We start from the raw sequence: 24,598 nt of genomic DNA on the forward strand, positions 1-24,598 counted from the left end.
GAACACATGCCTTTTTCTCATGTCTTTGTGTAAATTAAACACCGTGCTCCAGCTCTCTTTTGTACTGAAGCATTTAGAATATCATGCCGCAGTTTAAAACACTGTAAGTGAGGATAAGACTGCGAAAAAGAACGTGTTGGCAGCAACATTGCCATGACAACAAATGTGAAGTCACCTGTGTGTCGGAGAGGTAGTATAAACAGCAAATGATCGAGATTAAGTGTACAGCTTATTTTACATTCAGTTGACATAGATCATGTGAAATTATTTCTAAACATATCACATTGCAATTCTCAATTGTTTGGACATAATATATTTTCTTGTATTGGTGCTTTAGGAAAAATCTCCTCCTTGCTGCATTACAGCTGTCCTCACTAGCATTTGGAGTTTGTTTAGTTAAGCTGAACTTCTGAGAAAACATAATCAAGAAGTTTTATTGGCAGTTTCTTGATTACAATCATTACTGGTTGCCTTCAGAGGGGTAAAGCACTTCAGTTCCAGGTTTTATATGACATATATGACAGCTACTTCGCTCTGAGACTCGGAGGCAATGGCTGACACCAATTACATTAGAAGCTTAAGGAGCTCTGACTGTGTTTTTTTTTTTAAACTTTATGTTTATTCAAATTTTTCAGTTAAAGAACAGACAACAAAAGGAAAAAAACAGCAAACAATACAAGAACAACATAAACAGAGGGGGTTTACAAGATAAATCACAAAATATATAAAGAAATAAATAAAAAGCAATACGATTCTAGGTATATAGGACTTGTCCATATTGACAAGTTCAAAAATTGCCCCTATCCCTTAAGTATGTCTCCCATTTTTCCCACAAGGCATCACCCTTTTCTTTTTGAAGTCTTATGTTAAAAGTCAGGCGTTCCATGCAATAAATATTATTAACGATGGCCATCCATTGATTAATATTTGGTGGGGGCTTAGTTAGCCATCGCTTGGTTATAGCTTTTTTGCTTGCTGTCATAAAAATTTTTAGCAAATACCTATCTGATTTGGGCAATCTTTTATCTATATTTCCTAAGTAGAAAGATGTGCAGGTAAATAAAACATTGAAACCAAGAACATCAGTGGTCACCCTTTGAACCTCTTTCCAAAAAGAGTTAAGGACAGTGCATTGCCAGAAAACATGTGTGTGGTCTGCGGGGCAGTGTCCACATTCTCGCCAACATTCGGCCGGTTGACCCGTCTGTCTCGATTTTTGTTTTGGTGTTATAAAATATCTAATTATTGTTTTCCAGGAGAAATCTCTCCATATTTGGGAATTAGTTGTAGTAATTTGAGTGTCAATAATGTTTTCCCAATCATCCGGTACTATTTCAACTCCCAGTTCTCGTTCCCATTTCTCCTTGATATAAAATGTTGAATGACCTCTTAATTCTATAATATTCAGATATAGATCACCAATTATCCTCTTGAAAAGTTTTGATTTATAGGCTTTTACAAACATTTGTAATATCCCAGATAGGGTAACCAGGTGCATACTTTTAACATTTTTATCAAAGTAGTGTCGAAGCTGTAGATATTTGTAAAAGTCCCGCCGTTCAAGGCCATACCTTTCAAACATAGTTTGAAAATCTATAAAATTCATATTATCCATTAATAAACATAATGCTGTAATTCCCTGCTTTTCCCAGACAGTGAAACTCCTATCCAACACAGCAGGTTCAAAGTGTGGATTATGTACTGGCCATGTTAAAACACAAATCTCCTTTTCAAGTTTAAGTTGTTTCACTAAATCCAGCCAAACGTCAATCGAGAATCTAACCCATTGGTTTTGGAAGTCATATTGTTTAGCTTGCACCGGATTACCCAACACAGTCTGTAATGGTTTGTTTGACAATGACAGTTCTATAGCTTTCCATTTTGCAATATATTCATTGTTGCACCAAAGGATAAGTGGTCTTATTTGTGCTGCCATATAGTAATCTCTAAGGCATGGTAAACTCATTCCTCCTTTAATTTTTGACAGTTGCAGAGTTTTTAATCTTATTCTCGGGGCTTTGCCACTCCAAACAAAGCGAGAAATGACCTTATCCCATTCTCTGAATTGATTATCAGGAATTTGAATGGGCAATGCCTGGAATAAGTAGAGAAGCCTTGGCAAGATATTGGTTTTTATTACCATTATTCTATTACCCAGGTCTAAGGTCAAAGGAGACCATCTGTCCAAGTCCTCTTTAATACGAGTATTGATTCGTTGATAATTTTCTGCAAAAAGTTTGGATAAATCTTTTGTTAATCTTACTCCTAAGTATTTTATAGAATTTGAGTCCCAGTTAAATTTATATTTAGTCTTCAGGTCAGGGGTAGGTATGAAGTTAAATACCAGAGCTTGTGTTTTCTCAATATTGAGGGTGTAGCCAGATAGATTTCCATATAGCAGCAGTAGGTCCATTAATCTTGGGATCCCTGTATCGGGGTTTTCAAGACTAACCAAAACATCATCTGCATGAAGACATACCTTGTACTCAGACCCTCTTATCTTAATACCTTGTAAATCTACATTCTGTCTTATAGCTTGTGCAAGCGGTTCAATGAACAGGTTGAAGAGGCTTGGGCTTAGAGGGCAGCCCTGGCGGCAGCCACGTCGCAGGTGAATGGGATTTGATAGACTCCCGTTCACTTTAATCCTTGCCAATGGGCCTGAGTACAAAGTTTTGATGCCTCGAATAAAAACCTGATGAAAGCCAAATTTTTCCATTACTTTGTGAAGAAATTCCCACCCCACAGAATCAAACGCCTTCTCGGCATCCATGCTTAATAAGATCGAATTTAAGTTATGTTTTTAATATATTCAATTATATGAAGAGACCTCCTTATATTGTCCTGAGTCTGCCTTCCCTGGACAAACCCAGTCTGATCTTCATCGATCAAAAAAGGCATTATTTCCTCCATTCTTTTTGCCATAATTGCGGCGAATATTTTATAGTCTTGGTTTAAGACACTAATAGGCCTGTAGGAGCCACACTCTGTCAAGTTTTTCCCTTCTTTTGGAATCACTGAAATAGAGGCTTCCTTCCAGGAAGGGGGGAGGAATCCCTCTTTAAAAGTATAATTAAAGCTTTTAACTAATATTGGTAGCAATACGTCTCTCAGTGATTTATACCATTCCCCCGGAAACCCGTCTGGCCCCGGGGATTTGTTTGATTTTAGCGAAGATATCACTTTATCAATTTCTTCAGTTGTGATTGGTTTAGTTAGTTTTTCATTATGTAGTTTACCAAGAGAAGGCAGATCCAATGGCATTAAAAAATTCTCCGCTAAGTCAGCATTAAATGGTTTTGGTTGATCATATAATTTCTGATAATATTTTTCAAAAGACTTTTGTATGCCCTTCAAGTCGAATTCCATTTTATTTGTTTCAGGGTCTTTGATTTTATAGATGGTATTATCTGACTGCTGTTTACGTAATCTCCAAGCCAAAATTTTAGAAGCCTTAGAACCTGCCTCATAGTATTTCTGTTTCATGAACCTGAGCTTTTTCTCTACTTCCTCACTATATATTTGGTCAATTTCTTGTTTTAGCGGTCTCATTTTTAATAGTAATTGAGAGTCTTTTGTTTCACTATGCTGTTTCTCGAGTTCTTGGAGCAGTTTTTGAGCATCTAACAATTTCTTCATTTTCGCTTTTTTTATAGCTGCAGTTTCTGATATTATAAAGCCACGTAGAACAGCTTTGGCAGGAGCTCTGACTGTGTTGATTACATCAATAATTTAGTTCTCAGTAATGGTGAGATATTACCTGGTCCCTCGGCTATTTCTGACCATGAAATACACCCAAGTGGCCAACAATCATGTGATCCGATATAGAATCCCAACATTTATACAAAGCACTGACCCCAAACTGCCCTTTGAGTGCTCTTTATCCATACTCTTTCTCTGTGGCATGAAGGCATGTGATCCCTTTGAAATATTAAACATTTTCCATCTTTTTTATTGGCTTGCTACTCCACCTCTTTGCAATCTCAGTTTTTTGGGGTTCCATCATGTATTTTTGTGGACATTTTAAAGTGTCATATCAGAAAATGCTAAATTCGACATAACTTCCAAAATTTACGCTTGCTTTAGGTGATTTTTGACTTTTTTCTTAAAGAGGTATGAGCACAATATGAAATCATTGCCTTTTTTCAGTCAGTTCTGATGTAGCAAAGGTTTAACTCACATTACTGATCAGCTGCTTCCTTGATTGTTTTAATTTCCATATAGTATGAAACACAATCAATACTGGCAAAAAGAATAGTTATAACTTTGTCAATTCCTGAAGACTTCTTTCTGTTTTGCTCTTGTAGATGGTTAAATTTCGTTTGAGTTTAGTTTGTTTTAGTTAAATTACTATCTTTTAACTAATTTCTTCTACTCTGTTTGTTATAGCATTGTGTATAAATACTGCCACCTTCTACCAACACTACACAGCCTATTTTTTTTCCACTTGAGACCACTTGGTACGCAAATTGCAGGGAATCCGTGTTTGGGCTCAGCAGGGGGTGAAGATGGTTCAGGATGATCCTCTCCAGTGCCTTCGTCAGGTGAGAGGTTAAGGCCATGGGTCTGAAATGGTTGGAATCCTTGGGCCATGTGGTCTTTGGGACCGGAACCACACAAGAAATCTTCCACATGGCAGGAACTCTTTCTAGTCTCAGGCGGGAGGGTATGAGACTAGTATCAAATCTGTTGAAAAAACGGTTTCACTTGTTGGCCCAGTCTCTGTCCCCAGGTTCAGGGCTCCGCTTTTTGCCTTTTCCCTGCCCTGATATGGTCTGGAGTCCTCTCCAGACCTCTTTTGTGTTGTTACTCTGTAGCTGATCCTCCATTTTCTTCCTGTAGTTGGATTTGCACTCCCCGGTCTTTCTTTTAAGGTCGCTCTGTACCCTCTTTTGGTCTTCTCTGTCACCCGATTTAAAGGCGCACCTTTTCTCCAACTGCAAGGCTCTCTTTGCCTGGAAAATCCAGACTGACTTTATTTATGTATTAATATAAATACAAATAAAGGCAGTCTGGCATTGTGATGATAGGAGACGATTTCAAAAAGGAGGGGCTAACGAATGCAGCTTGAACGAGAAAGAACCAATCAGCGTAACACGGATGTGACGCACAAACAAATCGACCTTGAAGTCCATGTAGTCCAAACAACAATGGCATGCAGCTGAGAAAGCGTCACAGTGAATGATTACTGTCGTTTTTGTCACAAAAATCTGCGAATACATGGGGTACTCTCAAGTACAACACTTATTTTTGAAAAGGCTACGCAACAAAAGACTTCTTCCGAACGATTAACGGTGTTAGGAATAACTTTGTTAATGTTTGTGTTTGGTTACGGGAGGTGCGCAGGTGTTTTATGGTTAATCCAGGCGCTGAAGATGACGCAGCATTAACTCCCGCCTCCCGTGCTATGATTGGTCGTGCCAAACTTTCCCGGGAGGGAAACGCGATTGAATTCGCCCAATGCCAAACTGATTCTCCTGTATCTCCTAACATGGAGATAGGAGATTACATGGAGATTCAATTTGGATTTTCCAACCTAAGGCTCTCTGCTCAGGTGTCACCCATGGTTTGTTTTTTGAGAAACACCATACCCCCCCCCCCACCAGTGGGTACGATGGTTTCTGAATAGAAATTTATGTATCCTGTGATGCAGTCCGTTAAACTGTCAATGTCCTGTCCATGTGGCCCACAGAGCACCTCCCAGTCTGTGGTGTTAAAACAATCTTTGAGTGCCTCACTGGCCTCCTCAGACCACTGCTTCACACACTTTTTGGTTGGGGGCTGTTTCTTCATCAAAGGTGTGTAAACAGGGACCAGATGGACCAGGTTGTGGTCTGAACGGCCAAGCGAGGGAGTGGATGGAGGAACTCTAGGCAACTGCTCTGTTTGCATAGACCAGGTCCAGAGTTTTGTTGTTCCTGGTGGGGCAGTCCACAGACTGATGGAACATAAGGACAGTGGCAGACAGGGAAACATGGTTGAATCTCCGGTAATGAGGAAAAAGGCTTGAGGGTGTGCTGTCTGTAACTATGAAACCATACTGTGGAGGAGCTCACAGGCTGAGTCGGCATTGGCCAAGGGAGAGTTGTACACCTTATTGCAATGACATGTGAAAACTCCCTCTATAGGTAGTATGGCCGGATGCTAGCCGCTAGCAGCTCAATGTCCCTGGTACACCGTTGCTCCTTGATAAAAGTGTGTAATAGCTAAGTGGCGTGCTGATTCTTTGTATACATTCAGATTTCTGCCCCAGAACACATTTCTTTGTGGGGTATTTTACATTTTGTATGTCTTTTCGATGTAAAATAAGTATTGTAATATATAATGCATTATAGCTATGTTTCATTCAACCTCTAAAATTTGACATTTTTGTTATTTAGTTGAGTTTCCTAAAGTTTTATTAGAAAATGGATTGTCATTCTTGTCTTCTCGTTAGCCTATTTTGATTTCAAAGTGTTGCTGTTTTTTTAATATATTCACTCTGTTGTCTATTACAGTGGATATGCTGTAAAATCGAAAATAAAGATATTTTTATAAAAATTAAAAATCATGAGTTGTTGTTTTAGGTCCAAAAAGGCAGGGAATCACAAAAAAAGTTAAATTGAAAGATACTTTTTTCCCCTCAGTTCTCAGGAAGATATTAACCTCAAACCTATAAAAAGAAACTACACTGTTTTACTTTTCCTTGCTTTAATTTTGTGCAAAATTTCAAAATTTACTTGTAATTTTCTTGACATTTATGTAGAAACACAGCTAGAAAAGTACTGCACATGTATGTGTCTCTGGTGATATTGCACCTGTTTGTATTTTTGTCAGTGACAGATCTGTCAAATGTAGAGAGTCGATGATGTTTTCACTTAACTTCTAAAGTCACACTTGCACACAAGCTCATATACTGCATGTCACATGTGCTCATTAGCTACTGTGTGTCAGACGACACCGTGGTCTGAATGACCATGTGAGTGCATTGTCATTCATTAAAGCCTTTCTGAAGTTTAGCCATCCGTTTATAAGTTCTTACACAAAGCCGCGAGAGTGTGTGTGTGTGTGTTTGTGTGTTTGCCCTCTTACCCTCTGTGCTATCAGTGTAAAAGTAAGACAGGGTTTCTTACCAGAGTTTCAATGCAAACAAAGCTCTTGCAAAGAATTACATAAAGAATGAGAAGGGAGATGAGGACAAGCAGGGAAGACATGAGGACAGAAAGGGAATTGCAGAGAGTCAAAGAGAAAGAGGAGAGCAGCGAGCAGAACTAGAGAAGCTTTGAGGACAGATGGATTGGAAGGAAGAAAGAGTGGCAGAGTGTAAAAGTTTAAGATTGAGAGGGGATGCTGAAATCAGGAATAGATCAACACGGCCTTTAATCCAAAAATAGTTTCAGCCCTTCTTTCTCCTCATCCCTACTTACCTCCCTACCACTCCCGCCTCCCCAGCCTGGTTGTTTGGAGTGATTGAAGAAAAGAGATGTGTGCAGCCTTCATGTGTTCGACGTGTACACACACACACACACACACACACACACGGACAGCAGTGTGTGCACATGGACATATTGTGATCCATAGACAGACAGATGATGTCCATTACAGGCCGTGCTGTCCGGAGCCAGGCGGAACAGCTGCAGCCAGATCGCACTGATCTATCACTGTTCTAATGAATCTGTTATAGCCAGGCCCAGCCAATCAATCTTTGAGCCACTTAATCAATTAAACCATTAATCAGCCACAGACCCAAACTGTTCTTGGTCCTTTGAGGGATCACTTTATATATGTACGGAGACAGAACGACGCACGCACAAAAATCTACGCTTATACATGCAGACACCGAGTCAGTCAGCGTGAATGTAAAAACAAGATGTGTTTTTCTTCATTGCAGCGAGAAGCCAACACGCATGGCAAATTAATACGGGTTTGTTTGCATTCTCACCAGAGGTACATCTGAATGAGATGCACAATGCATTTAGGAAAACAGAAAGTGCTTGCAGGTGAGGCATGAGAGCTCTGGCTAGAGGCATGTTGCTGTTCTGGAGAATGCAACATATCAGGAAAGCCTGGAGAGGATTTCTTCAAATGTGGCACAAACGTTCACTTGGACTCAAGGATGAGTTGTTTAGAAATTTGATAGTCAAAGCATGGCATAACTCAAAGAATTTGTGTTCTAATTATGGCAAAATTTCACACAAATAAGTCAGGGTTAGGATGAAATGATGAAGTGGTGGGTTGAAAGTAAACTTCAACATCTTAGTGTTCTGCATGAAAACTTTTTGACCAGTATTCACCACCATGACTGATGAACAGAAAGAAAGATTGTGCCTGTATTTTGCATTTAATTGGATACTGAATTGGTAACACAACTCTTGTATGTCCACCTTGAAGCCATAGTGACTGCACAGACCTTCTGTATGTAATTTGTGGCTACTTTGCAGCAACATATAGTCTCTAATTGAAGGCAGCATTTCTGTCAGTGGCACTTAAATTCAAATGCCAAAATATACATTCAATACTTTTAATATTTTCCTTTAAAGATTTATTTGCATATAGGATGTAAGTCTAGGACAGACAAGGGTGCCATATCAGGAACGTCTGGAGGGAATTTCTTCAAATGTGACACAACGTCCACTTGGATTCAGAATTTCATGGTCAACATTATGTCATGAATTGACATGCTAATTATGTCAAAATTTCGCACAAATGGGTCAGGGTTAGGATGAAGTGGTGGTTTAAAGGTGAAATTTACTTCAACATCTTAATGTTCTGCATGAAAACTCTTTGGCCAATGTTCAGCACCATAACTGAGGAACAGAAAAGGAGATTGTAGCTGTATTTTACACTTGGTTGGATACTGAATTGGTAACTTTCTATGCTGCCGGTTTGAATATGTGTGTGACAAATATATGCCTGAGAATTTGTGGCTCCTTTGCAGCAACTTATAGTCTTTAATTGAAGGCCGCATTTCTGTTGGTGGAAATTACATGTCAGTAAAGTTCAAAAAATACATTCTTATTAAATTCCCTCAGATTCTTATTCACATATATGAGTTAAGGACAGACAAGGATGTAGACTGGCTGGCAGAAGCATCCAAGCATGAGGCAGTAGTTTCTAGTGTCTGTTTTATAGGAAAGTAAAATTACTGTTTGGAAGTTTGGGACTGTTAGTCTGTCAAAACATGGGGTTTCACAGGGGTCACCCTGGGGTCTGGAAAATACGTTGCAGTATTTTCTGGCATTTTATAGGCTAACTGTCGGACCACTCATCAGGATTGCTGTTTGTTTCAATCTCATATCATCTAAATTTAGCGATTCCAGTTTCTTCCCCCGTTCATTCAAATTGCTCTTAAAATTCCAAGGCAAACTTGAGAATTTATGATCTTGTAGATGGCCTAATTACCACTCAGTGTCTTGTCTTCTGTATTCATTCATTTGCTCAGAATATGCTCCTCTCGTTGGTGATAGCAGGCTTTGTAGGTTTCAGTAATCCTAATAAATAATCTTATCATTACCCTCAAGGAGTCATTGGAAATCGCTGCCATTTAAAAAACAAAATAAAATTTTAAAAAATCCTGCTGCAATTTGGTTCTTGAGCTACTTAGCTCCTCATGCTTTAGCCATGTGTTATTGTCTTTGCTGTGATTTCGGTGAAACTATTTTGCATTTCACGGGAATCAGGTTCTACTCAGCTATGTGGTCATTTCACTGGTTTTAATGAAGGTTTGTTAGCTGCTTTCACAACTTTTTAGTACTCCAGATGCCTTAGACAGCAACAACAAGCTATGGAAGATGACTCTTGATCAGGATCAGGCTGCACAATATCAGTTTTTAAGATCATTCACACGTTTGTCACTTCTAAACTCGGTTACTTTAATGCTCTTTACTCCAGTACCATAAGAGTACCAATTATCAGACTCTGCTTTTAACTCGTTCCAGTAGAAATGAACTCTTTATTCCTTTTCTTGTTGGCATTCTCTGGTTACTATTTAATTTTAAGATGGATTTTAGGATATTATTACTTGTTTTTAAAGCCTTACACAATTAGACACCTACTGCCTGATGGCTGTTTAAGACAGAAACCTTTTTGATTTGTCATAAAATGTGAGCTGATCTCTTCTATTTCAAAGGTATTGACAAATACAAGAAAAGCAGTCAGACAGCGCAGTACTCTGCCAAGGCTGTCCATTCTTTGGATGATTTCCAACAGATAAGTCCTGATAAGTCAGCACATAGTGTTCACTTGTCGTAGTCAGTGACTCCATGCTGTTATATCGCAATAATAAAGAAATATTTAACAAATCTGTGCGTTCAGACTATAAGCCCCATCACTGCCAAAATCTAATCACTTAGTCCTTGTGTCATTTCTGACAATTACTTGAAAATTTCATCCAAATCCAGCATTCCGTTTTTGAGTAACGTTGTGCACGGAAAGTCAGATTAACAGACAGACAAATGTACAGCAATCGTCACTTAACTGAGTAGTAATGTGCCTAAAATAATAAACACAAAAAAAAAATCTGATCTGAAATTCTGAAAGGTTCACATACTTTTTCTTGCCACTGTAGGTTCTCAACATATGATATCATACTGTTTTTCTAAAACTTTAACATATACAAGGTTTATCATGAGCATTAGCACATCATGAAACCAGCAAACCAAAGTAGGAGTTGAACGATGTACTTTCCCTTGACTGCCAACTGCTTTTTCAGGGCATGCATTTGTAAATGTATTTACTTTAACTAATTAATTGGAATATTTCTGAAGATTACATCAGATTACACACAGAACAATGTCGGTCCACTGATTCTACCTAACAACCGCAGATTTGATTGTGGGCTTTGGTTCACAGTATAAAAGGAGCCATGACTGGAAAACAGTGATTGCATAAATAATTCTATGTATTCCTTGACAATGTTCTGCGTATCTCTAGTTCATGATACAGCACGGTTTTGTTCCAGAGGCTTTCCCAAAAGGCATCAATACAAGTTTCTACAGTAATACTACAGTATTAATATTTTTATTCTGCTCCAAAAACTGTGAGTTTGTGAGCGTGTGTCTTTGCCTTCGAGGAAGTGCCCAAAGGAATTGCCAGGACATGTTACCCTCCACTGATCTGTCATATTACTCTACGTAGGCCTGGTCCCCTCTCTCACTGGCTTGTAGTAAATGAATGGACTGTGTCAAGTGCAGAAGCTACACAGGCTAGCGGTGAATGTTCGGCTGGCATACCTCTTGTTTTTAAAGGAGGCACTTAAAATTCCGTATCCTCTTATATAGGAACCTTATTTACATATGCTGAGGGCCTCTTGGACACAGTTCTTCAGTGCCGTGCGACAGAGAAGCGATAGGAAAGAAGTAGATAAAGGCAAAGACTGGGTGACAGTGAAGGAGTGTGAGATAGGGGATTACCCTGCAGCATTCTGGATGAAGAAGAGAAAAAAGGGAGAAAACAACCTGATTTAGTAATGATGCATCTCCTGTTCTTGTCTCTGCGGCCCCTTCTCCATCTGCTGCTTCACCCTGAGGTGGTGGGCAGAGGACAGGAGAATACACACACACACACACACACACACACACACACACACACACACACACACACACACACACACACACACACACACACACACACACACACACACACACACACACACACACACCCGCATCACATTACTTCCTTTTCAATTCAAGCAGCACCTTTTTGACTTAAACTTTGCCCTGTCTAAGACTTGTCTTTTATCCCTCATTTACCTTTTTTACATTCTTTATTTTCTCCGTCAAGATCAGAGGCCTTTCATTTTTCCTGTTTCTCCTGTCAAAGAGGCAGCGCTCTTCTATCGAACTGGAAATGATGTCTCTCTTTTTTTACACCATCGTTAAGCTCACAGTATGAACTGAACATCCACATCCGTCACATGCTACTGCCATGATTTATGTATCTTGTTTCTTTTTGCAGTTGAATGTTTGTTTGTTTATCAATTTCAGTGGTACATTCATTGACTCATTTCTGCGCTTTTAGTTTGACTCTTGAGGCTATTGGAGGTGATGTTTAACTGGGGGTAGGTGGGCTTTTATCTCAAGTGCATATTGGAGTGCAGATATCTGTTTTTGGCACAAATAAACTATAAGTTTTACAGAGATGTGATGTGAGGGGAGTTCAGCGTAAAAGAAAAGGAGGGGGTTGCTCTGAGAGAAAAATGAAAAGCAAAATAATAAGGGGATAAGGTAACCCTTTTTCTTTTCAGGTAGTTGGCAAAGAGAATGTCAAACCTGGTGACATTTGGAATTCCATGTCAGGGTGATTGACACCAACTTGTGTGTGTGTGTGTGTGTGTGTGTGTGTGTGTGTGTGTGTGTGTGTGTGTGTGTGTGTGTGTGTGTGTGTGTGTGTGGACGTTATTTGTGTGTTTCTCTGTTTGTGTGGACATGATTGACATGGTAAATTGGAAAGGTCAACTGGTGTGGGTGTTTGGTGCAGACAGGCAGAAAGCAGAAGGATGTAACCTTCCAGGAGTCCATGCTGAAGGATGGAGGGAGAATCTTATCCAGTGATGGGATTTGGCTGAAATAAATGCAGGAAGAGTGTAGGGTTGTGCAAAAATCAAAATTGAGAATGTTTGTATGATGCATATGAGCGATAGCGCTCCTCAGTTCTGGTCAGATTCACGAGTGAGACGCACAACCGTGTATATGAAGAGGAAGCGAACAGAATGTGAAATATTACCATCTGGGTCTGTCAAGATTGGCACAGAGGTCTAAGGTCAGCACTTCAACCGGCTTATTATTTTACTCTGTGTGTGTGTCTGTCTGTCTGTCTGTCTGTCTGTCTGTCTGTCTCTCTGTCTGTCTGTCTGTCTGTCTGTGTCCATGTGTTTTCCTATGTAAATGTGTCACTACTGGAAATTGGAGTGCTACATTCGTATAGCCTCAGATATGAATTTCAAATAGGCATTTGTCTCTGCATGTGTGTGTGTGCATTAGTGCGTGTGTGTGTGTTTTGGAGGCAGGAAAAGGACCAGAGTGAAGGGAGAGTTGAGATTGACAGGGTAAATTGGAATGGTAAGGGTTTTTGTGGTTGAAGTCTGGGTTTAAAACAGCCAAGAGAGAGACAGAAAAGACCCAACGTGTTGCTAAAAAAGTGTTCTTTTGCTCAGAGAAATGTGACGGTGGATGTCGGCGTGGGTGGATGTGGGAGAACGAAGTAAGGCCGAGCGGGAGGCCTAGACTATCATCCCAGGGCAAATGAAGTCTTGTTGGTGTATAGATGGAGGGATGGGGTTGTTTGTGTGTTGTGGGCGGGCAGGTGGAGGTGAGTCATGGAGGGTTTTGGGGTGTTGCAGCGAATAGGTGACCCACAGCTGAGGACCAAAGGGTCGACACCTGCATAGGTCAACTGGGAACATAACGCACCGGGACACACAGCAGCACATTGTTATCTTGAATAGCACACAACACACAAATACTGTACTTATTCCCTTTTGTGCAGCAGCGGCATACACACACACACACATGCACAAACAGTGACAGAGGACATGGTGACCTGCTTGTTTGTGGGTCCTTCAGGCAGCTGAATACACAACAGTGAATTTATGAATACAAATCATCCTCAAGGCTTAGACACACAACAGTATTTTCATCTCAAACCAAATTTAAAACACACAACATTAATATCAGCCATGATGCTTTTAGATGAAAACAGAACACACCTGAACTGCAGCGGTTCGTCTCTGCGATGAAACGCTCATCAGTGAAAACATTGATTAGGTGAGAAATGATCCAAGGCCTTTCAAAGGACTCCGAAAACAAGAGATGGGAAAGTCAGTTGAAAATGTTTTTGTGGAGTCAACTGTGAATGTCAGATGCTTTGTGGTGTTGTGAACTCTCTCTCACTGCTGTCCCCTGATGTCCCCCTGGTTCCTCTGTTTGAAGCTGAAGATGACTCAGAATGACGCATCATTTGAATACAGATGCAGGACTGTGTGCCCCCCAGACCAAACTCTACATGTTCATGTTTGTGTGTCTGTTTGTATTTGTGTGTGCGCTGACCCCTTTTTGGACTCGTCAAAGGAATAGACTCACCAATACTACTATTTGACAGCACAAACTGTGCTCTGTGCTGGTTTGGACATTCTGTTTTGGATAAAATTACAAACTGAGTTTCATTACAAATTTTACTGGTGGAAGTACGGCATGTATAGTGTATCTTAAAAATCTACATATCCCTGTTAAAATGCAAGAAAATGAGGCCAAGATAAATCATTTCAGAATTTTTTCCCCCTTTTATGTGACATATAACCTGTGACATGAACCTATTTATGAGATTGTCTTTGAAAGAAAATCCTGTGTGAATACAAAACAGAACCAAAATCTACATCCTCCAAAATAACCATACAGTTTAAACGAAAACTTTATGAAAGCAGGAATTACTGCAGGACTGTTTCAAGTGTTTCTAAGTATACAATATAGGCAAGGCAGGGCAGGTTTATTTGTAGAGCACAATTGATACACAAGGCAATTCAGTGTGCTTTACAGTGGCAAAGAAATTCATTTAGCACAGAACTTTAACAATAATTATTAAGATTCTAAATTAAAATCACAGAAATAAACATAATTAAGCAATAAAGGTACATTTAAAATAAAGAAAACAGATTGAGCATCTAAGAGAAAGATGCAGTAAACATTATGGTTTGAAAGAGCCAACAGTTGGAGCAGACCTCAGGTATTCAGGAAGTTTGTTCCACAGGTGAGAAGCGTAATAGCTGAATAATAGCTGAATGCTCCTTTATTATTTTTGATTCTGATTCTGGGAACACACAGGAAACCTGTCCCTGATGACCTGAGGACTCTGGGTACTTCATATGGAGCATCCAGAGAAACTAAGCGAACTATACAGAGGATATAAAAAATCAACACATCCTTGTTAAAATACCAAATTTTTGTGATGTAAAAAAATGAGATCAAGATAACTCACTTCACAACTTTTTTCCCCTTTAATGTGACCTATAAAACCGTACAACTCGACTGAAAAACAAACAGAAATCTTTTGACATGGGGAAAGTAAAAATTAAAATAATAACAATAATAATATGGTTGCACAAATATGCACACCCTTAAACTAAATCTTTGTTGAAGCACCTTTTGATTTTATGACAGTCTTTTTGGGTCGGAGTCTATCAGCATGGCACATCTTGACTTAGCAACATTTGACCACCCTACTCTGCAAAAACACTCCAACTCTCAGATTGCGAGGGCGTCTCCTGTGCACAGTCCTCTTCAGATTGCCCCACAGGTTTTCAATCAGATTCAGGTCTGGGCTCTGTCTTGGCCATTCCAAAACTTTAATCATCTTCTGGTGAACCCATTTGCTTTTGATCGTTGCCATGGTGAAAGATGAAGGTTTTGTGCCAACATTGACTGGTGTTTGGAACTGTTCATAATTCCCTCCACCTTGACTAAGGCTGAAGAAAAACAGCCCCAAAGCATGATACTGCCACCACCATGCTTCGCTCTGGGTATGGCATTCTTTTAGTGATGTGAGGTGTTATACATTCTGGGAATTATGCCAGAAAAATTCCACCTTGGTTTCATCAGACCGTAACACATTTTCCCACATACTTTTGGGTGACTTCAGATGTGTTTTTGCAAAATTTTTATATAAAAGATTTCTCTCTTGCCACCCTACCCTTTAAACTCAAACTCAAACTTTTTTAATTTTTGTTCTTACTTTTCATGTAAGAACAACACAAAGTGCTTCACAAGCAATTAAAAACAAGAAGACAATAAATAAATACAATTAGAAATAGGAATAGAAGTAAAAAACCCAACTCTCCCACCCTCCCTACATATAGACAGCCATTCACATGCACACACCCACGCAAGCACACACACACACGTCCACACCCAAGAGGTATCAACGTGACGGGCTAGAAAAAGGAAGACTCTAACTTGAGGAGGGGGGGCAGCCACACTGAGAGGGTTGCAGACCGCTGAAGGGAGGGGGTTTGGGGGAGGGGGGTGAGGTGGGGTGAGGGGGTGAGGTAGGGGTGAGGTAGGGGTGGGGGGGTGAGGTAGGGGTGGAGGGGTGAGGTAGGGGCTATGGGGACCAAGGGTTAACACCGCCATGGACAGAAAGAGCTCCCCATGTGGGTGCCCCCCCGCCGGTAAAACACTGGAGAATTGAAACACTAGAACTGAAATAAATAAATAGAATGAAATAAATAATATAAAAATAAGTTAAAATAAAGGTTAAAATATGTAAAAACCAATTCAAAAATCAAGTAATAATAAATAATAATAAAATAAAAAGCATTAGAAGAAGGGTTAAGAATTATCAAAACAAGTTGAAAGCCCAGTTAAAAAGATGAGTCTTGAGCCTCTTTTTAAAAATATCAACAGTCTCTGCAGCACTGAGGTTCTCTGGCAGGCTGTTCCACTAATGGGGACCATAGTAACCAAATGCCGCCTCCCCGTGTGTTTTAGATCTAACTTGTGATATAGATAAAAGGCCCGCGCCAGAGGACCTCAGGGCTCACGAGGGTTGATATGGTAAAAGTAAGTCTGATAAATAAGAAGGCCCAAGACCAAGACCAGTTGGTGATGAATGTCTTCACCGTGTTCCATGGTAGATCTGATGCCTTAGAAATTCTTTTGTACCCTTCTCATGAAGATCTCATGCCTTTTATAACCATGAGATCCCTCTGAATCTTTGGTAGCTCTCTGCTGACCATGGATGGCTTTTGCTGTAAGATTTGACTAAGAAAAAGTCAGCAAAAGCAGACTAGAACAGCTGCTGTTTAACATGAGTTTGAATGTGACTGCTTAATTCTGAATGCAACCACATCCCTAGTTTTAAGAGGGTGTCCTCACTTATGCAATCGCATTATTTTAGTTTTTTACTTTTACTTCACTATTTTACTGGGACTGTTTTTGAGAAGAAGAAAGTTCAGTTTAATGTAAGCTGATCCTTTCCAACCCCACAGGAATAGCATCCCCATCTTCCAGACATGATATCCTGATTTTCCTAACTGGAATTCTGAATTGATGGCTGTTTTACTTCTTTGGGAATCAAGAGAAAGAAAGACCAGATTGGCTCTACATGCAGCCAGAAAAGGCACTCCAATATGTTCCCTTGTCTCGACCAGCTGTGTCCTCCCAGTTCTCATGTTTTTTCTGTATTTTTGTTCTATATGTAGTTTGTGTATATGCATTTATTTTTGCTGTATTTATTCCTACTGGGGCCTCTTGGCCAGCTCATGTTTGTAAATGAGAACTGGTTCTCACACATTTTTACCTGGTTAAATAAAAGTCAAATAAATAAAGAATGAGTAACCTGAATCTGATTGGGTTACCTGAAGAAGGCAGGGCACAGGAGATGCCCTCGCAATCTGACAGATTTGGAGCGTTTTTGCAAAGAGGAGTGTCAAGATGTGCCATGCTGATAGACTGATACCCAAAAAGAATGTATTAAAATCAAAACGTGCTTTGACAAAGTATTAATTTAAAGGTGTGCATATTTATGCATCCACAGTATTTTAGTTTTATATTTTTGCTTCAACATGTTAAAAGATTTCAGTTTGTTTTTCAGTCGAATTGTCCAGTTTATAGGGCACATTAAAGATGGAAAAAGTTGTGAAATGATTTATCTTGGTCTCATTTTTTCCTTCACAAAAACCTGGCATTTTAACAGGTGTGTAGACTTTTTAGATCCACCATATAGTCCACTTCTAGTTTATAATGCACACTTAAGAAGTACTTGAAGCAGTAAATCCTGCTTTCACGTTCTGACTGTGTGGTTCTGTTTTGTATTCATACAGGGAGGATATTCTTTCAAAGATAATGTCATGATTAGTTTGTACCTATCAGTTAACTTCATATTAAATGCAGTAAACAGATAAAACAACCACCTTTTTTATTTACAGCAGCATCGGTTCTCCAGGTGCACCTGCCTGCAGTTTTTTGAGGTATTTGGCAGCTATGTTGTTCCAGCTGCTTGAAGAACTTACAGCAGTACTTATGTGGATTTAGTCTGTCTCACTTGCTGCCGTCTCTTCGTGTAAACCAATACAGTCAGTCATTTGGGAAGCTGTCTGTCATGCTGTTGAGCTGTATTGCATTATACTGAGAGGAAAGTCAATAAAAAAGAAGACTGAAGTTCCAAAAAAGTGTGGCACAAAGTGTAAAAATCAAAAAGCCTTTATTCTAATTGCCCCTAACAAAAGGCTTTTTACTTTTACAACCTTGATGCAACATTGATTATCTCTATTTTAGCCCCTGTTTGGCATCACATTGCTGTCAAATCCAATAGTATTTCATTCCCCATTATGTATCAGAAAGTGCGTACTAAATATTATGAACACCTCTCAGTTTAAGGTCAAAGCACAAACAGCCACACAAGAAATTGTGTCAGAAAAATGTAGCCTAAAAGTGGCAAAACTGTGATTTACTTTCTCAACAAGACACTCTTTGTTGTGCACACATTTCAGTCGGTGCCAAGAAGTTTTGAGGCTCAAAACCTTAATACTCAGCCTAGTCTGCCGCAGATTAGTTTATATTTCCAATAGAAATGATGAAAACTGTCTGGCTGTTTATTCTTCTCAAGTTTTCCTCAGTGTGTCTTCTAGCTGCTTTGTTTTTTTCCTTATCAGCTGTTTCACTCATTCTGTTAGTGTGTGTTGCTAAGCGAACTTTGTGCTGACGCTGATGCGATACGTCAGAATCTGAATTACGGCCCCGACTCACATTTTTCACTGCACACATTTGCAGGTGGAAACACACCAACACACTCCCAGTATTCAGGAGTTGAGTGAGCAGCTGAGTGGTTGAATAGAAGCGTGAAGGGGTAGCGTATTGATAGATGAATAGTGAATGTAGATTTTCTGCCAGTAGAATGTCAATGCCGTCGTTTTCTTGCAGCCTACAGTCTTGCTACCTCCAGACTTATGACAAATACGAGGAGCAAGACGGAGGGGGAGAAGAAAAGAGTGAATGAGAGAGACAAAATTTAGTGGCTGGCAGTTGATGGATGGGCTACAAACAGCCCGTCTTCCTCTGGACTCCATGATAACACACCGTTCTCTCTTCCTCTCTGCCTCTTCTTCCCCATCATCCATTTCTCTGTCTCTTGCATTCTGTTTGTATTTGTTTTTTCCTCCTTCTTCAAGAAAGGCGCCTCCTTATCCAGTGTGCTTTGGAAAACTCTGAGACACCTCAGAGCTGCCGATTCTGTGAAAGCCTGTATATTCTTTTGTTTCTGTTTTTGTGTATTTGCTAAATATGTTGTTTTTTTGTTTGTTTGTTTTTTTTGCTGCACCCTGAGGAAATATTTTAAATCTAAATTGTATCTCTCCCATTCTCCCCCTTTCTCCCACTCTATGTCTCCCCTTTTCTCCAACTTCTTTTCATCTCATTCTCTCTGGCTGACGGACAGTTGGCAAGAAAAACCGTGGGTTAACAGGTAAAGAACCCATTTACATTTGCATTATCTGTCCTGCTCTTCCACTTGGACTTCTCTGTCCATCTAAACAGAAACAAATGCTGTCATGACCCTTTGCTCAGACCCGAGAGCTACTCGGCTACATGCTCTACTGAAGGTCACATTCGCAGTGGTGATGGGTACACACTGTAACAGATGTTTCTCTGGTGAAGTTTCACTGTTTCTGGTGTCTCGTGGCTAAAAAACCTACAGTTGACCACTTCTAACCTTAAGGTCACCCGTCTTTACACCATCTGGCAAAACACTTAAAGACTGCATCTAACATTGTGCATATCTGTCACAATGCATTGCCTTCTGACATTTGGTTCAGCCTGAGCTATATTAATCTACCACTAGGAGTGCTTTTCATTATGCTAACGTATGCTTCCCCGCTTCCACACTCAATCTAGAAATTGTTCTCCCTCCACCATCATGGAGGATCTTCCAATTACTCAAGCTTTTCTAAGAGATGAGCAGATTTGGGATGAATGTGAGAAAACACAGGTGTATCCTAAGCGAAAGTCTTTAGTGAGAAACCTTTGTGGGTGCTAACAGGTGATACAGCTGCAGGAATTCATAAGTAACTGCCAGCGCTTAAAACTAATGCTATGGAATGAAGGATTTCTCATTTAGAGTCTCTTCTTCGCTTCTTATTTCCTCACTGGGAGGAGCTGAAGACGTGTAAAAGAGGAAAGTGAGGAGACGCGCTAACTTAATGAAAAGGATCCAGGGTTTAAACAGTCAGTGAAAGTAGAAAAAACAGCATCCGCTTCGGTTCAGTGCCCTCAGGATGCTTTCAGTGTGCAGCGTGGTGCATTTTAGGTTACGATTAGGTGTAAAATACAAGTGAAACACAAAATGACACTGAGCGGAATTAATTAAAACTGATGCACTGACTGAAACTGAAGCATGTTCCATCTGACAGAAAAACTCACCAAAGCACACTAAGAACAGCTTTTTCTCTAAGTCCCCATACAATGAAAATAATATTTATTTAAATATAATCATGCAATTGTAATCTTGTGTCCCTGTGTTCATGGTTGGGTTAAACTTTGTTACACGTGTTGTGCGTTGTTTTGTTTTTCTAATCAAAATGCATTTTGTCCTCCTCTGTAAAAGAGAAAACTATTTTTGAGGAGATCTGCACTCAGGGAGCATTTATCAATGAAAATGTGATTCGGAGTGATTAGCAGTAAATGTTTTTATTTTTTCCTATAACTGTTGCCTTGCGGAGACAAATGTGACACATGGAGGCTCCATATTCCATCATCACTGTGTTCACTAATCCCTGCCCACATTTAATATAATCAATCACATCAAAAGGATTCTATCATGTCCACCCATATATGTCATAAATGATGGAACAAATATTTAAAACACTGACCTAGATAAAATGCAGCAATGTAAAAAATAGCTATTCCTGCATGAAAAATCTTCTTTTTCATAAGATTTATCATCAAAATATAGTTACATTTTTAAACTAATAGTGCTGATGTGGTCTCTCTGAAGGTAAAATCAATGTTTGAAGGAGCCGCTTACTCTTCAGAGATATCTGAGATGTGACCCTGATTACACTGCTCATTGTCAGAAGCCATAAAAGCTAGAGACCACTTGTTTTAACAATGTGTTGTTATTATGTTTTTAAATGCTCGTTATTATATCTATCGCATCCAGTGTCAAAGCGGTGAGATAAATGTAGTGGAGCAGAAAGTGCAATGTGATGTTCAATAGTGGAATGGAAGTATAAATTAGCTAGGGCAGCAATTATTGATTATTTTAGTAATTGAGTATTTTCTCGATTATTCTGGCTATTAATCAAGTAATTGAATTCCACGCTTGGCATACGTATTACAGCATCAAAAGTGGAAGTGAGCGTGCTGTGCAACAGAAAACTGTCCTAGTGGAACATGAGCGGACATCTGCGGTGTGTTGTACATATGTAGTGTAGCATTTAGTTTAGATTTAGTTTTAGATGATGCAGAAATCACATAAATGTTTTTTGTTTGGTCTGTTTTAATTGCTGGTACTGCAGCTGACAAAACACCAATAAGAAAACTGATCAGTTTAACTTAACTGACTTACAGTCGCAGTTTTTTACCGTATAAGTTTTTATGTTCCTCATTGTTCTCCATTATAACAACCTGTTGATGAAGCAGGTGAACACGATCGTTTCATTTTGTGCGAAAGTCAAGTATGTAGTGGATTAATTGAAGCCTTGATCCAGAGAATTTTGCCTCGAGGAATTTTAGAAATCAAATTACTTGAATAACTCAAGGAATCATTTCAGCCCTAAAAGTTGTCGACAATGGAAAGAGAAAGGATCTCAAAATCGTACTCAGCTGAATGTAGTTAGTTGCTTTCCACCATGACTGAAGACAAAAATGCTTTAACTTCAGTGCAACTTTCAAAACATTCCCTGTTTGGGTTCACTGCAGCGAGCTAGCATTATCCGTACATCGAATATCATTTAAACCACAACAACACTAAACAATTGACCCTTCGCTAAGCCCCGCCCCCCTTGGTTACTGTTGCTACGCCTGTCAAGCTTTCCCTCCTAGCATGAAATATGGAGTTTTTAGCGGTACCGGTGAGGGATATTTCTCAGGAGATATGTGCAAATTTCTGGGCATATTCTACAGCGTTATCAGAGAGAAGCAAACAGAAGGGTCTCCGATATGCTTTTGAGAACTACATTCACCAAATTAAATGTTGCCAGAGTGCAAATGAAGAGGACATTAAAATAGAGGGAAAAGTGCACAGATCTCAGTGTAAGCGCCAAACACCCCATGTATTGTCACTTCACATCAAAAATAATCATATACAAGAACAACAATGTTCTTCTACAGCAAGGTAAGCCGATATGTATTATATACATTTAAATTAATGTTATGTCAACTGTCATTATCATGTGTCTGCCCATTTCTTGCTAAGCTAAACTTGTGTTTGTTTACAGCATGCCAGGATATTGCTCACATATAGTGGGGCTGATCACTTGATCTCATTAAGGCACAGCAAAGCCCAGCATTATCTTGCACAAGTTTGCCACAATAGTGGCACAAACCAAGGAGTTACAACATTAATACAGTACCGCCCACCGAGCATTTTTCGGTCTAAAAGACGTCTAAATGTTCCATAGACGTCTAGTCTAAAATCGGTCTATCAGAGGTCTAAAATTGAAAGTTTTTTAGACGTGGAAATTTAGACGTCTAAATTTTAGACGTTTATCCGACGTTCATGCTTATACCGAATATAAACCCAGGTATACACTTAGACGTCTAATCAACGTATATTTATACACATTCAGACGTTTAAATCCCGTACAGTAGACGTCTAAATTTTAGACATTTATCCGACGTTCATGCTTATACCGAATATAAACCCAGGTATACACTTAGACGTCTATTAGAGGTCTAGTCTAAATTTAGACGTCTAAAAAACTTTCAATTTTAGACCTCTGGTATACCTATTTTAGACTTGACATCTAATAGACGTGTATTAGACGTCTGTCAGACCCAAAAAAAAAGGTCAGTGGTTTCCTATCAATACTGTAATAAACTGACAATCATTAATGCATATTTTCTCAAAATGCTAATAAATTAATAAGAATTTGTCAATTTATAAAAAATATTCACAATAAAAATTTAATTAGCAAAAAATATACAGTAGACCAAAATCTCTCTCACAAAAAAAAAAAAAAAAGCCTAAATGAGAAATTACCTGCAATTCTTACCTTGATGTACTCTAAGGATGTCCCGACTATTTCGCCAATGTGTCTCTTTCTGGACCTTTCACAATACATTTTTAACCTAATGTCATGCTTTTTCATAATTTAACACTAACCTACATTTGTCATCAGTAGACTGGAATTGCAATTACAGTACATTATTCATTCAGAATACAACCATTACAATCATGGACTTGGCATTATTTTTCTTTAATGTTACACAAATAGAACATAAATTTAAACATGGAACTTGAAAAAATTAAAACTATTCAAATAAAATGAAAATATTACACAGTATAAAAGTGGAAAAATGTAAAAAAAAAAACTATAAATATAAATACTTTTAACAACCTTCTAACTGGTTTTATGAAATTTGCCTCGCAATGCAAAAACAAACAAACAAAAAAAATTAAAACTTTTTTTATAGAAACACTTTTTTAAAAGAACTTTGTGGGGCTTTTTGGAAAAAAATTAGCAGGGGGAAGTTCTGTCTTTCCTGTAGCTGCGCCTGTTTTAGGTGATCACCGAGAGCTGCTCCGACTTGTTCTTCTGTGGTATTTGGAAACCGACTGCAAACACTCTCTGCAAACAAGAACAACAAAAAAATACAGACGTGACATTGGTAACATTAGTTGAAATCAGATAGTATTGTCCAGAAGGATTCTTCATTCTTTATTGCTTCATGCGATACATAAGACCAGTTACATGACGTTGAATAACTAATAACGTATATATATTAATAATATAATAAATATATTTTTTACCGACAACCACGGAAAGGAAGGCGGGGTTTTTTATAGCCCTCTTTCCCTGATGTCCTCCACCCATTAGATTGTACTGTGTCTGCAGGGCATTGCTGAAGAGTCTGAAAAGGATAGCAAACATACAGGAAACTCTTATAATGCTTACTCTTGCAATTCACTCTAAAGAATATATAAGAAACACAAACAATACACTAGCATAGTAATACCATTAAACATTACACTGTCTTGTGTAGTTTCACATTTGTAAAACTGGATTTGTACCTGTCCAGGATCTTGAAGTCCCTTCCCCCAATGTGACACATTGATTTTATCTGCACGAAAGATCTACTGATGTTTCCGGTTGTTCAAACAAATCTGGAGAGTTGGGTTGCCCTTGGCCTACAAAAATAAAATTGCTTTACAAATCTGGCCTATAGGTGATCCTCTTAATCATCAGGATTTTGTACAAAGCAAGGACAGCACATGCTAACATAAATAATGAACACTTGTAGAGAAAAGTTGAAGATAAAGGAAAAAACAAAAACAAAAAGCTAGACGACTATGCAGAAACCACGAAAAAAGAATGAACAGCTCATTAATCTTTACCTCAAAGTTATACACACAATGGCTTCCATTTATGATAGGATGCAAAGTCAAACATTCCCTGACATCAGTCTACATA

At 39.0% G+C, this 24,598-nt stretch overlaps 1 protein-coding gene across 1 annotated transcript in view; it reads left to right on the top strand.

The window, feature by feature from the left end:
* Nucleotides 1-24,598, top strand: part of LOC110965100 (protein sidekick-1-like) — a 425,539-nt gene that overhangs the window by 249,818 nt on the left and 151,123 nt on the right. Inside the window, 1 exon segment of the mRNA XM_051945333.1 lies at nt 19,405-19,431. Within this exon segment, the coding sequence (XP_051801293.1) occupies nt 19,405-19,431 (27 nt within the window).

Source organism: Acanthochromis polyacanthus, chromosome 3, assembly GCF_021347895.1.
Source record: "Acanthochromis polyacanthus isolate Apoly-LR-REF ecotype Palm Island chromosome 3, KAUST_Apoly_ChrSc, whole genome shotgun sequence".
Lineage (NCBI taxonomy): Eukaryota > Metazoa > Chordata > Actinopteri > Pomacentridae > Acanthochromis > Acanthochromis polyacanthus.